Source organism: Gavialis gangeticus, unplaced genomic scaffold (assembly GCF_001723915.1).
Source record: "Gavialis gangeticus isolate Ggan-Ray unplaced genomic scaffold, GavGan_comp1, whole genome shotgun sequence".
Taxonomy (NCBI): Eukaryota; Metazoa; Chordata; order Crocodylia; family Gavialidae; genus Gavialis; species Gavialis gangeticus.
In genome coordinates this window covers 124,441,059-124,455,427 of record NW_017729032.1, presented here as the reverse complement: position 1 = coordinate 124,455,427, position 14,369 = coordinate 124,441,059, and the positions used below count along the sequence as shown (strand labels likewise).

The 14,369-nt window shown below is 41.9% G+C and overlaps 1 protein-coding gene across 6 annotated transcripts in view; it reads right to left on the bottom strand.

The window, feature by feature from the left end:
• The window catches only part of FARP1 (FERM, ARH/RhoGEF and pleckstrin domain protein 1), a 405,781-nt gene that overhangs the window by 85,032 nt on the left and 306,380 nt on the right, over positions 1-14,369 (bottom strand). For 5 of the 6 annotated variants that reach the window (XM_019523933.1, XM_019523936.1, XM_019523934.1 and 2 more), the window contains exons 9-13: positions 11,996-12,091; positions 10,645-10,808; positions 8,307-8,375; positions 7,407-7,482; positions 4,747-4,987 (exon numbers count right to left, since the gene is read on the bottom strand). In XM_019523933.1, coding sequence (XP_019379478.1) covers positions 4,747-4,987; positions 7,407-7,482; positions 8,307-8,375; positions 10,645-10,808; positions 11,996-12,091 — 646 coding nt within the window. The remainder of the gene's footprint in view (positions 1-4,746; positions 4,988-7,406; positions 7,483-8,306; positions 8,376-10,644; positions 10,809-11,995; positions 12,092-14,369) is intronic. The other variant, XM_019523935.1, reaches the window with a different exon arrangement.

Sequence of the window (14,369 nt, the reverse complement as noted above, 5' to 3'; positions counted from 1 at the left end):
TGCAGATACTTCAAAACAGCGGAAATGGGCCATTAAGGTAGCATTTCTGACCAAGTGAAATAATGCAAAGAACAATTTTTTCAACTATTTAGGTGGTCTAACAAAAGATATCACAGCCAAAAGAAACTCAGTGACTTTCATGATGTAGTGTCTCAGAGGAAGAGCACATAAGGCCAAAGAGATGTAGTTCAGTCAGGGAATTGCGGCATGATCCGTCCAAATTTCAGTAACCAGGGGCACACCTTGCCAGTGGGGAAATGACCCTGATACAGTTATTGTTTAGCTGTGGTAAGCAAACATAATGCATTCTTGGTAACTTTCGTAAAAATATTGTGCCCTACCCACCTCTCCCATAAATTTGACTAAAAAATTACCATGGCAAAAATCATATTTTGTAAGCTCTGATGTTTGCGAAACTTCAAACATCAACTGAAACATAACTACATGAATCTAACTGCAAACTATCTGCTTTTTTGTCAATGAGGAAATTGACTCCAGCTCCACCTTAGGAATTCATTACTTGATACTTAAACTTACTGGCTACCAAAGCAACTGTCTTATTTATTTTTACTTTACAGTACAATATTATATTATCAGAAAACCAACAAGAAACTCATGCACATGCTATCCACTTCTAAACAGCCTTCTAAAGTGGGTTTCATTTACCTACATTTAAATATTTAGAAGTTGAAGGCAGTCATTTTACAGATATTCTAAGTTCAAAATGCAGACAACCTTCTTTAAGAGAATGACATACAAGCAAGTTTTCCCTCAGTACAAACAATCTCAAGTTTCTAGATTAAAATCTTCAACAACAGAGCAACAGGTATAAGCACTCCTTGTCATGAAGTCTTTATAACATCACTGTTTAAAGAAATGCTTCAATGTCCTTTATGCTCAAAGCTAAGGTATCTATTTCACTGAAAAAAAAATTTAAAACCCCAAAGAATCTGGACAGGTAAAACTCCTTATATACATGCCGGTATACTGAACAGCAAAAAAAAAAGTGAAATACAGAACAAGAAAAATCTAAATTATTGTAAATTACTATCTATTAAAGTATTATTCAGGAAATAGACAGATGAAGCAGCTATACCAAATCAGAAGAAGGTGGGACTTCTTACTTTTATGAGTACACATCAGCTGATCTGTTTTAACTCTCTCAGGTACCTCCCCTACTGGACAGTAAGGGGAAGTCAAAACAGGCTTCAAACAGTTCATCCCCAACTGAAACAACTGTTAAATCAAGGTGAGTTAGTTTTCATTTACTGTGGAATAGAGTGGATACGTGAAAGTTACAGGAGATCAACGTGATGCACAAGAAGCACCCCTACCTTTTTAACCAGTAGAGCCGTTTCCTCTGGCTACACCTGGGGTCATATTCAAGACTTCTTAAAATATGTTTTGACCAAGGCATTAGAAAATGATACAAATGTTTCTTGTTTCCCTTGTTCAGATAAAAAGGGAAAACGTAATGAGTTTCTGAAAATTTATAATGTTCTAGACTAAAAAAGTCCTGTAATTGGTTCATCTATATCAGGGGTGTCTAACCTTCTTGAATGTGGGGCTGGATCATGAACTTTTTATCACCCAATGGGCTGGCAGGAGCAGGTGCTTGCGCGGCCTGTCCAGTCCGGCCGCAGCCTGGGGGTGCAGGGGTCAACGGGTGCCGCCTGACCCTGCCGTGTCCTCCCTACCACCTGGGTGGCTTCGAGGATGCTCCCACACCTGCACACCTGGTTTCAGCAGCCAGGAGGACATGTGGGGACTCTACAGGGGGGTGCAGGATGTGCAGGGACACCCCCCTGCTCCCTCTCCCCTGGGGCAGCCCAAGCCCAAGCAGCAAGGGTCCCTCCCTCCCCAGGGCCCGTGACTCACCACTCCCAGCGCAATGTCTGCAGGCATGGGGGGATGTGGGGAGGTGGAAGCAGTACTGGCTTCCCGCCCTGACAGCCACAGCAGCAGCGGCAGCAGCATCTTCCGCAGGCCCAGCCGCAGCATCCCTCTACACCGGGATCCGCGCCCCCTGCACCCGCCCACCCACTGCACTGCGACCTGCTCCAGCCCACATGGCTGGCAGGGACCAGCACAGGGTGGGTCTGGCATGCAAATGAGAAAGAGAGGGGTGGGGCGAGGAAGGGACAGTGAAATGAGGGGGGAGGTGAGGAGCCACACTGTGTCGGCAATGTCAAGCTGACGCGGTGCGCGTGGGAACCTTATCCCTTCCTCAGCCCTTCAGCAGCCGTTAGAAAGCTGCTGAAGGGCTGGGGGAGGGACAAGGGGTTCCCGTCGCAGCACCGCAGGCCACAGAAAAGGGCTTGGCGGGCCTCATGGCAGCCTGCAGGCCATATGTTGGACAAGCCTGATCTATATTTAAGTGAGTAGATGGATACTTGTCAACTGCACAGTTCAGCCAATGCTCCCAATGACTCTGCCAAAATTAACTGATTTCAATATTTAATTTCTTTCCTTTACAACAGCATTTAGTGGGAAGGCTAAGGCCATTGGTGGGGTGAAGGTCACCTCTTGTAGCATGGCCATAATTATGTCAGGACACCTGGATAGTTAGCCTTTTTTCAGTACTCTCAAGTAAACTACTGGAATTATTATTTTCAGATAGGTTTTCAAATTCTATACATTTAACTTGTTGGAAGAAAATGTTTATAGAATTACACTCCCTCTTTCTGTACAAACATTAAAATACTACAGTGTATACAATACAATCATTCTGAAGGCAAGCAGTCTGGCAGGAGTCTGACTCCATGAAGATAAGGTTCTTGGTCCCTGTCAAAGACTGAAAAGTGGATGAGGTGGCACTATGAAAATCAACAACCCACCACAAAACAATTAGGTTCTGCTCAGGCAAACATTTTTTCCTGCTCAGAGAAAAAGATCCCTCAAAACTGTCATGCAATATTTATGAGAAAATAAGAAAAAAAATGCAAACAACTGAAACAACAAATACATTTTTGTTAAATTCTATTAAAGAATGTAATTACTGCCTTTCAGACAAGGCCCTACCCTTCTTAGCACAGATTTCATCTAAGCTTTTCACTTACACAATATCTTCAGCCTCTTCCTTTTATTTCAGGAGGACAGCTGAAGTCCAAGAATCAACAAAGAATAATCTATTTAATTCTCTAGATACAAAGCCACTGCTGCAATAGTTCCAGTATATGAATATTTTGTCCGTTTAACTCATCAATTCAAAAGTGTTATGAAGATGAGTAAAATAAAGCAATTCTTGATTAAAAAAAAGTTTCTTTCAGCTTATTCAAGCTGTCAACAAGACTCAGTCTTGAATATCAAGCCTCCTGCATTTGGCCTGAAGCTTAATTTCATCCTTAATGCTGCTAGGCACTGAAGAACTACTCTCCTTACACAGGAGAGGAGAAAAAAAATAATTTGACTTGTATAAAAGAGCACAATGTGCCTACTGTAATTTCATTTATATTTTTCAAAATGACTAGTAAATTGTCACAAAAACTACTACAACCACCTAAATGTGATTTGCTATAAATAACAGTCATATCTATAAATTTCTTCCTAATCATAAGCTACTACACAAAGATAACCAAATCAATAATGATTCTCCTCCTGCTGTCCTTCAGAGAAGATGTATCACTGGTTTAGGCTTCAATGCAACCTAGTATTTTTACTGTACATCTTGCATCACAGTATACGTGGTCAAAATCTAAAACTGGAATGGGGTCCCAGGCTCCTAACAGCTCAAGACATGCATACCATCCTCATCGCTGAGACCAACAGACACATCCTCTTCCACCTCCTCATCCAACTGAAGACTTCCAAGAGAGTACTTATTTCTAGGAATAGGAGAGGAGCTCAGCACAATGGGATTTCCAAACACAAGGGGATCAGTAAAAGGGTTCATTATTTCTGAGTCTGAATCACTAGATTCTGTTCCACTGCTGGTGGAGCCCTCCATCATCTGGATGGCAGTTGTATGATCTATCATGCCACTAACATATAAAGATTGCATGATTGAACTCTGCTCTGACTGTCCAGTAGCTGACACACCGTTTGCCATGGTCTTGCCTTCTAAAGAGGTCATTTTAACCAGCTCACCTTTATAATATCTCTCTGATCTGTACTCCTTATCTGGGGTTAAAGACATCTGGCTCAGGATAAATGGGTCTGTTTCTGATTTATTATGAACATTGTGGATTTTTTGACAGTGAGGCCTTTGCAAGCCTGGAGAACATCTATCATATCCTTGACAGTTACAAGCATGACTATGCTCCTTCCCCTCCTCACTCCTCACCCTTCTGTCATGCCCATTTTCTGAGCCATAGCCCTGATAGCCAGTTCTGTTCAAACTCATGTTAGGACTAGACCCCTTGCTACTGGGAGGCAGTGGAGTGGCCAATGGGCTACGACTATCTGGACCCCTGAACAATTCATCAACCAGTGAGCTGTGCCTTGGCATTTTGGGGCTTCCACCAAGATAGAAGGACATATTAGCTGGGTTATCATGAACGTACTCTTCAAGGATATTTTGGGAAGTCTTTATAGAGGTGGAGGAATCCCTATACCTAGTCCTATTACAATTTTCATCTCTATAGAGAATATAGGCACCGCTGGTCAAATCACCCTCATAGTTGTCATTTGTTTGGGAATGTGACCGGGTTATTTGTCCTCTCAGAAGGTCATACTCGCTATCTACATCACTGCAGTCAATGAAAGGAATGGAAGTGCTGCTTCCACGAGCAGCCCTGGATGCTGGACCTGTGCTTGGTTGCTGCGACTGAGTTCTATTCTGCTGTGTCCTATCCTTAACGATCTCCTCTTCTTCCTCCATTGTTGCCATCACCACTCCATCCACCCTTCTGCCTTCCTTAGGACTCTTCCTCAAGGATGGGCTTCTGCGCTGCTCAGCATCTTCTGCTGACACTTTTAGTTCCTTCCCTTGCTGGCAGCTCTGCACTGCTGGGGCATCAGCATCATCTCCAAATGTAAAGCTAGAGCTCTGGAAAGAAAAAGGGGAGAGGATATACAGAAAGGAGGGGGGTTGGTCAGAAAGGTGTGTGGGGGGAGAAAAATCAGTGAATGCTTCTGGCAGAACACCAGAATCCTGCCCTAGGCCTTGGAGCAGCCACATCATATTCTCTTGACAGCAAGAGCTGTTAACATATGCTTTAATAAATATGGAAGTCTCTGATCTTGAAGAGCAGATGATGGGCTGAAAGGGACTTGAGCTAAGCACAGGGAAAAGAAAGGAAATACATGGCAACAACTTACAAAACTGCCTGCATGTTTAGGAGGACGTAATGGCACATGGGAATGACCAGGAGTGTAAACAGACCAGCAGGCCTGTGTCCCATGGAGAAGCCAGAGTGGCAAAAAGAATGGAATATCAATAATGGTAAATTCTCTGCATCCTATCTGCATATATGAAAAGAGTCCCAGAGTGATGTTTTGAGCAATCCACAATTAACTTCATGGAACTGTACTTTCAATTAGTTGCAGGATTGCTTTTCTCTAAGCAAAGAGCATGTGCCAAGTACTTTGCCTCCTCTACCTGAACTGGTCTTAGAAATGTGAACCTTTATTTTGAATGAAACACAAATTGTAGCATGATTTCACTGAGGCACTTTGCAGCATGAATATGGTGCTAGAGATAAATTTTAAACTGAAGGGAGCTCTGGCGGAATTTTTTGGGCCACTTAAAATATCTTATCCAGGTAGAATCATAGAAAATTAGGGTTGGAAGGGACCGCAGGAGGTCATCTAATTCAACCCCCTACTCAAAGCAGGATCATCCCCAACTAGGTAATTCCAGCCAGGGCTTTGTGGAGCTGGGCCTTAAAACCCTCCAAGGATGGAGATTCTACCACCTCTCTAGGTAACCTGTTCCAGTGCTTCACCTAGTGAAACAGCTTTTCCTGATACCCAACCTAAACGTCCCTTGCTGCAACTTGAGATAATTGCTCCTTGTTCTGTCATCTGCCACCACTGGGAACAGTCTAGCTCCATTCTTTTTGGAACCCCCTTCAGGTCGTTAAAGGCTGCTATTAAATCCCACTTCAGTCTTCTCTGCTGCAGACTAAATAAGCCCAGTTCCCTCAGCCTTTTCTCATAAGTTATGTCCCTCAGCCACCTCACCATTTTTGTTGCCCCTCTACTGGACTCTCTCCAATTTGTCTACATTCCTTCTGTAGTGGGGAACCCAACACTGGGCACCATAGCTGAGAGATGCTCAACCTTTAGCCCACAGGTAAAATCCAGCCAGTGGAGCCATGGCACTCAGCCTGTGGGACTCCCCATGGGTCGAGAAATTTGGCAGTGGGGAGCAGTGGCAATTAATATGGCCTCTCCTGCTACCAAATTCCTAAGCCTGGTCAGAACCAAGCTATGCTCCCTCCCCCTACATGGACGTGTCAGGCCAGGCCACGTCCCCTCCTCCCAACATGGCCAGATCAGGGCTGGGCCACACCCCCTTCCTCCTGCACAGTTAGTTTGGGCTGGGCCATGCCCCCATCCATCTGCAGGCTAGATCAGGGCTGAGCCAGGCCCTCTCTCCTGTGTGGCTGGCTCAGGTCCAAGTCAAACCTTCACCCCCCATGCAGCTTGACTGGGGCTGGGTCATGCTGCGCCCCACTCCCCCAACCCTCTATGGGACTGTACTCCCTTCCCCCACATGGCTGGATTGGGGCTGAGCTGCCCCCTGCCTCCCTCCATATGGCTGGATGGGCATTACTGGTGAGATCTGTTCCACGTATGGATGAGGCACTGCCCATCTGGTCTGCTGGGCAAAAAGGTTGAGCACCACTAATGTAGATCAAACCCATCATTTTTGCTTTGAATAGCAGCTGTTTATCATCAACAACGAAAGGACCAAGGCTTGTTATCTGCCAAACAGAATGATTTAAGAGTTCTTAACTAGATTTCCCCTAAGGAAATTTGTTTCTTCCTTTCCTGTCAACACAACAAAACATCTTGTCATGAATATCTGAAACTCCTCTAACAGCTATTTCTGAAAATCTTCTCCTTTTAGTCAGCTGCAACCTGGAAACCTGCCAATGGCAACAGCACATTGTGCCAGCAGTTCTCAAATGTTTATGGAACTGTACCGTTTACCAGATGAAGAGCTCCATGGCACCCCTTCTATTCATTCATGAGCACTGTGACCCAACAGGGAGATGAAGTTGCTCCCAAAAGCAGTATTGCAGATCTTTTTTCCACACTGTGGGTTAGTGCACTGAATGCTAAATGAGCAAGTTAGAATTTTGGAATCCCTGTACTAAGGGTTTCCTAATAATCTTTAACATAGGTTCTATATAAAAGAAAAAGCATGTCTCTGTAATAATGAATCATTAATTACAGGAGGGCAACCTAAGGGGAAAGACTTAAAATGCATCTCATGGGATTTCATCTGTATCACTGACTTGTTTTGGCACCTCTGAATGCTGTTCTGAAGGCTGGGCAGTCAGGCTCCTGATGGAACGAATCTTGCTGTGTTTCCTGGGAGAAATCATATTAAGAAGTTAAAGCCATGTAAAGCTTTTCATAAATAACCAAGCGCAGACACTTCCTCAATAACAAAAGCTCCAAATGGCAGCTTTCATAAATGCTGCCCTGAAATGGGTTCATGATCCTTCTTTTTGTACAAGGGAAATAAAGTGTGTGTTACATAAATACCAGTAAAGAGCAGATAGGGCTCTGAGGCAGATATCTTCCATTACCAGAACCTGAGTCAGGCTCATCTTGCATTTCAACTGTGACTTTAAACTCACCATGACCAAGATGAGATGACAGACAGAACTGTCACTAGTAAGTTAGATATCTTCCTTTGAGCATCGCCAATGAACAAATGTTTAGCTAGGTTTGCCTCAATATTACTCAACCACTTTATTCTCAGGCTTACGTTCTTATTAAAAGAGAACCCATTCTTATTTTTGGAGACTAATGGTGTGCTTCACCAAAGGAGATGAAATTTAGTATGCAATGGGGGAAGTACCCTGGGCACAGGACAAGAAACATAGAAAAATATCCAACCCATTAACAGACTTACAAGTACACAGCAACCACAACAGCTGGACTAGGTTTCACAGGGCTGGCTGTAAACCCCAGTTTAGTTAAGGGTAATCTTGGGGTTGCTTTAACTTATACAGATGGCAGTAGCTCCTAAAGGAATATTATGGCAGCAATGACTTAATAAAATGGCCCAAAGGGACTTTGGCTGGGCTAGTGTCAGGGTCCCCCTGTCTTCCTAGTCTGGATTACTATTCTCAGATTCAAGGGCATTTAAAACATTTGATTACATCACTTTGATTATCTCTCCTCACCTTTCAAACTGCACTTTCTTGTGTCCTCCTTCTTTAACATAGTCAAGAACCTGCTTCTGAGTCCGACCACTGGAACAAAACGACAGTTAAGCTGTTAAACCCCCAATATTATGTTTGCTAATGTTCAATATAATGTGCCAGCTTTTGTTCCAAGTGTATACGTACTCAACAGAGTGCTTACAGTCTTCATACAATCAGTGCCATCTGTACTAGCATTCTACCACCCACCTACTATATCCCATGGACTAGCACTCAGCAAATAAACATTTTTTACTGAAAGAATGCAATGAACAGTATTGTCTATCCATGGATAAAATGTCACTTGCATCTTTTTACCACGAAGATGCCTTTCTAGACTAGTTTAATGCTTACGTTTAACAATGTACCCTTCATACTGAATTATGTTACTAAAAGGTTACCAAAGGCAGAGAGAGAAATTTCAACTTTCCTCTTGCAAATATAACATGGCAGGATGCCTTCTGAGGGTTAAACTGCAGTCTTACCTCAATAAAATGGTTTCAATAAACATTGGTACTGAAGAGAAAACAGTTGAAATATATGTCAACATTCAATTTTTGGTCTTAAAGACATTAACCTACAGGTACAAACACATTTGGTAGGGATTCAGTCTGGGAGTAATTTCAGGTCTTCCTTCTATGTTCCATGAAAAAATAACTAATGTCAATCACATATATTGTGCAAGGATATGAACACGAGAGGAAAAGGAAAGCAATAAGAATTTGCTCCCAAACAGAAATGTCTATCCTATGTCTGGAGAACGCTCAGTAGGAAATAAAAGCCTCCATAACTGGTATGAGCAATAAACTGGCCAGCTGAGGCAAGGTTGGTCTCTTTCCTGGAATGCTCTCAGCAGATATCAGAGTGAGAGATGTGGAAAACAGGAGACCTCTCCCATGCTGAATGTACTTGCATTTTTCCCATTCACTTTTGTAAATCCAATAGTTTATGCCGATGTGTACCTACTCATGGAGATGGTCCTTCCACCTCAACTTCTCTACTTTTCAGACAAGGGAGAGTTGGAACAGATTGAAGAGGACATGATTTTATACTTGTGTAAGGCATACCTAATTTTGCCCTTTCTTTAAAGAAGACCTAACAAAATGCAGCTTGTAGGAAATCGGAACTAAATCAGAACGTGGTTGGTGACACATTGGCTTTACTAATATCAAGTCCATGTCTAAACTCGAAAAGGGTGGCCAGCAGAGCTATACTGATAACTCTTCCTAGTGTAGTTACAGCTTATTCTCGCAAGGAGTGCTTTGTTGACAGATCTTATACCAGTTTTCTAAACAACATACTCTGTATTGGCAAAAGGACTTTTTTGGCAATAAAGCTGCATCTATACGAGGACTTTTGCCAGCATAGAAAACAGGAAGTCACAACCATAACCAATATTACTATACAAGTTGCCATCACACACAGGTGGTTCACTGGGCTAATGGTTTTATGTCCACTATGTGAGGTGGACTGAAAAACTACAGCTGGTATCAGCAGTGAACTGACAAGGATGTCCATTTCAAAACTGGCATTAGCAAGAAAACTGATGAGACCATCAAATTCTGGAAAAATAGCAGGTGTACTTTAGATGGTGCAAGTGATGTCTTTTTTTGAAACCTTAAGGGATGGCAAATAGCTAGCACAATTCACCCAGTAAAAGTGGTTGCCTGCATTAGCTGCAGGCATTTTAAGTAGTGATGATGACTGTACCAACAAAAGTCTTAAGTGGACACCTGACCTAAGGGGAAACTCCTGTTCCTTTTAGCCACAGTCTTCACCTTCTCACTGGAATCAAGGTTTCTGCTGAATGGGAGTGAATTTGTTAGGCTTCAGAGAAACTATGCAAGGAAAACCTGAAAATCTTGTGTGCTGTAGAACAAGGCTTATTCCTTGGAAGCTCAAGGGACACTGTTAAGGCAGCAGAGAAGTAAACAGCAGTACTGTTGGTGGGTCTGTCCAGTGCACAGATTGTCTGTCGAGTGAAACAAACGCACTGGACTATATTAATTTGTCACTTTCCTATACAGCCTTGAACAGTTAACTTTACATAAGCTACTATATATAAGGCATTTAGTATTTTATTCCATAGCCTTGTTCACGCTACTCTTGTGGGACAGAAGACAGGATCTAGATCCACCTTATAAACCAAATAAATGAGAGATGCATAAGCTTCCATGGTTGGACAGGTCCTTAGACATTATAGTGCCACAGTCTGCAGTGTGGAGGAGGAAAGAAACATTAATTATGCAAGATTAGAATAAGGACCATGTGTTATGATTTGAATGGCAGCAGGGGACAGATGAGAAAAATCAAGTCTTACCTGAACCTAAATGATGAACCTCTAGAAAAGAGAACAGGTTTAGGCTTTGGTTTGGGCTCCTCAAAAAGTCTGAAAAAGGCATGATGTTCTACACAGATCTTCCAGAAAGACTTGCAGAAGTCCCGACTAGCCATCAGAAACTCCAAGGTGTCCTGGAATGAACTCTTCAAGAGGAGAGAGCATGAACAACTGCGTGAGTTAATAGGGGAGAAATACACACTGTATTTACACACTGATGGATCAGAAGTTATGTTGCAAATTTTCCTTGCTTATTGAGTCCATCCTCCCATCTTGACAACTCTCCACACACTCTTCATAGGACTATAACATAACAACTGCCTAAATTTTCTCTCGCTGCCTCATGTATCATAGCTAAGGCAAGGCTCCTCAAATTTTTTGCAAAATGCTGTTTATATTAAATCAGAATATTCCAATTTATATTTCTCTCTTCGCTCCAATTGATATTTATACCTGCTGACATTTCACCTTTCTACAGCATCCAGCCAGGAAGAAACAAATGGATTTCACAGAACAGCATCATCATTCATATTTTTTTGAAGCACAGCATATGACTAAGACCTACAAACATGATTTGTAGTGACTTTTCTGAAATGTTGTTTAATGGGAATATCTTGTAAGAAGTCCTTCAAGTAGATTAACACATCCTTCCTCCTTTACCAAGAACCCTTTAATCATTTCTGCTTCCCTACTCCTGCACCCCATACCAAAACCTTGAGTTTCATCCAATATCAGCTTCAGAACATTTGTTTAGTGCTGTATTCCACTGGAAGTGGTACGACGTATTCTCAGAACTGAGAGACCCATCACTCATTAACTCCAGAATGGGAGAATCTGTTGAACTGAAGATTCTTCCCCTCCTGCAGGCAGGCAAAGACATCTATCCCTATTCTAGGGCCACTGAACATCACAGTTGTGTATCATAGTAGCAGTGCATTGCCCCCACAGTTTAACTTAACATTAATAATTCAAAGTGGGCACAAAACCAGCAACCCCAGCTTTAAAAGGAAGCTGTGTATCGTGGTTTTAGCGCTGGCTTTAGACCAGTACGTTAAGTAAATTTGGCATCAGATAAAATTTTTGCCTGTTTGTTAATCTTGTTCAAGTCTTTTCAGCTATGTCCTCTGTTGAGGCTGCCCACGACAGATGCCAGTTTTAATGTTGACATGACAAAACAAGTTATAAAAGCACTAGCACCAAGGTGAATGAATGCAAGCAATTATTACAAAAGGTCTACTTATGAGCTAAGAAACTAAACCTCATATTTTACCCATGTGTAGCAATTCACCAAAGTACCCATCCCAGCATTCCTTCAATCCTACCAATGACTTACATTCACATCGGGCCGCAGCTTGATAAGAAAACGCTTTCTCTTGAAGCTGAGCTTCCGAACCTTGGCCCAGTTGAAGGCATTGATCTTGGTGTGACCCTACAGAGAAATGCAATCATGTTGCAGATTAAAAGAAGAGTCTGCCTATTGCAGAAAATAACCAGAAGACAAACCTAACAGTTAAGGAAAGCCTTCTATACATTCTATGTTTAAAATGTAGTTCATTTGTAATTGTGATATTACTAATCATTTAGACTCCAATCCTGCAAACACATCTACACATTCCTAACTATAAATGAGTTACGGTCACCAAAGTCAAGTATTAAAGTTAAGGGCATACATGTTTATGGGGCTTGGGTGCTTTTTACTGTGGAAGTGACAAGAAACACAACTATACGAGGGACTGCACAAATGCAGATAAAATAGTCCCTACCCAGATGTTATAATATAATCTTAAGAGGTTTTTTTATTTTTTTACAAATATCTTTCCAGCTCCCTCCCTTTTTATCTGATGAGTAAAATCAATACCCCTTTAAAAACCTTTTCTTTCTAGGAAAAAAAACCCTCAAGCATGCAGTCTCAGCATTAATTGTTTCTCCAAGTAAGAGATATAAAAGGAAACTACTTGACAGTGTTTATTTGAAGAGCTCAGAAGCAATGCAGCAAGTCCAAGAAACAGACTCCTGTTAGGAAAACACTTTCTGAATATAAATTAGGGTCTCACAAATTAGCAAGCAACAGACTCCATCAATTAAGTGATGCCAAAAGTGAAAGAAGATTTAAAATATTAGTCATTTCAATTTACTAATGAAGAATTCATGAATGTGCCTATAACCCAGTTTAGGAATTGCCAAAAGCAGCTTCTATTGGAGTCCTAATTAATTATACTAACCCAGACTGCTCTGCAGCAGTTCCTACATCAGACACAGCTACAAATATTGATACATTGTGATGATTTTTGTTAGATCAGCCTGGCTCTCTATGACTTTCATAATTACCTCTGCTGGAAAATTCAATGGAACAGCCAAGGGTTTCTAAATACTTTATAGACAACCATAAGTCAACATTGATGTGTTTTATGAATGAAACTTTAACATCCCTTTTTATTTTCAAATCTCATTTTTCTCAATTACAGCCTCTGCCCTGCAAAGAACTGCCAGCCCAAACTCTTATGACTACATAGAGGCAATGGAATACAAGAAGTCAGGGCGACTCCAATGGCATCTCCCTCCCAGTGAAGTTGTACGTAAGCTCAGTAATAAGTGCTGTAGCCAACAGAAGCTGAGAGTCCTCAGTGCCTTGCAGCATCAACCTCCCTGGCCTCGAACTGGCAACTAGATCTGCTTGGATGGATCTTATCACCTGGAGAGAACCAGTGAAGCCAGTGATGTTTTGCATAGATGCTGGGCATAGGATCAGGGCCTTGCTCTGAAAACTTCCTACTCCTTTAAAATATAACCAAGGAAGACAGGGAGGGAAGGGGTATGCAATTACTTCAACATACATGAATTTTTAACCACTTTCCTCCTGTTTTTGTTTTAAGATGTGCTTTTAGTTGTATGGGTTTACAGGTAGGCCATTTTCACTTTTGGGAGTTTCTGGTGGAATTAATTTTTCACTTCCAAACCAAGTCTATTGGAAAGCTGAATCAAAGCTTGCTTAGGTCTGGTAGGTGGAATTTTTTTTTAAGTAAGATTTTTTTTTTTTAGATCAGAGTGAACTTTTAATACAAAATCTTTTCAGTAATTTAAAACAGAAATGTTAAAGCAGAGTACGCAGAGGCAGGGTCAGACATTTTGAGCAGTGTGTAAGCAGACTTAACTCTCTGTCTGTAATGAGACCAAGGTTAACCAGCTGCTTATCTGGCCCTTTGTGATCATTACAGAGCTTGGTTTGTTAATCACCTCATGGGAAGCTGATGGAGGAAAGTCAGGAATGAAAGCTGGATAAGACGTTTCAGTAAATGCATTTGTAAACCCAACTTGCATGGAAGCAAGGTTGGGAGTGGGGGAGAGAAAAACCTTCTTACTGAGAGGAGGATTGCTGGATTGGACAAAAGGAGAATGAAGAGCCTGTTGAGGAGCAATCACAGTTGGTTCTAGGTTTTGCAAAGCCTTATAGGAAGCAATACTATGGGAGAGTTCCATCCTCTTCTCCTCACCTATTCCTGAATCTCTGACCCATTGTCTTCATCCTTGTGTGTTCTAGAGAATTAAACTGATGAGCTAGGAACTATTTAAATACAAACTGTTCATTACCCATGCTGTTCAAGCTGACTGATGTCCTGAACCATTGCAGCTTTATCCCATATCCGTATCGCTGTCTGAACAGTTTCTGTTGTAATGTTCTCTGGGTTCCTAACCCATATAGTTTCCAG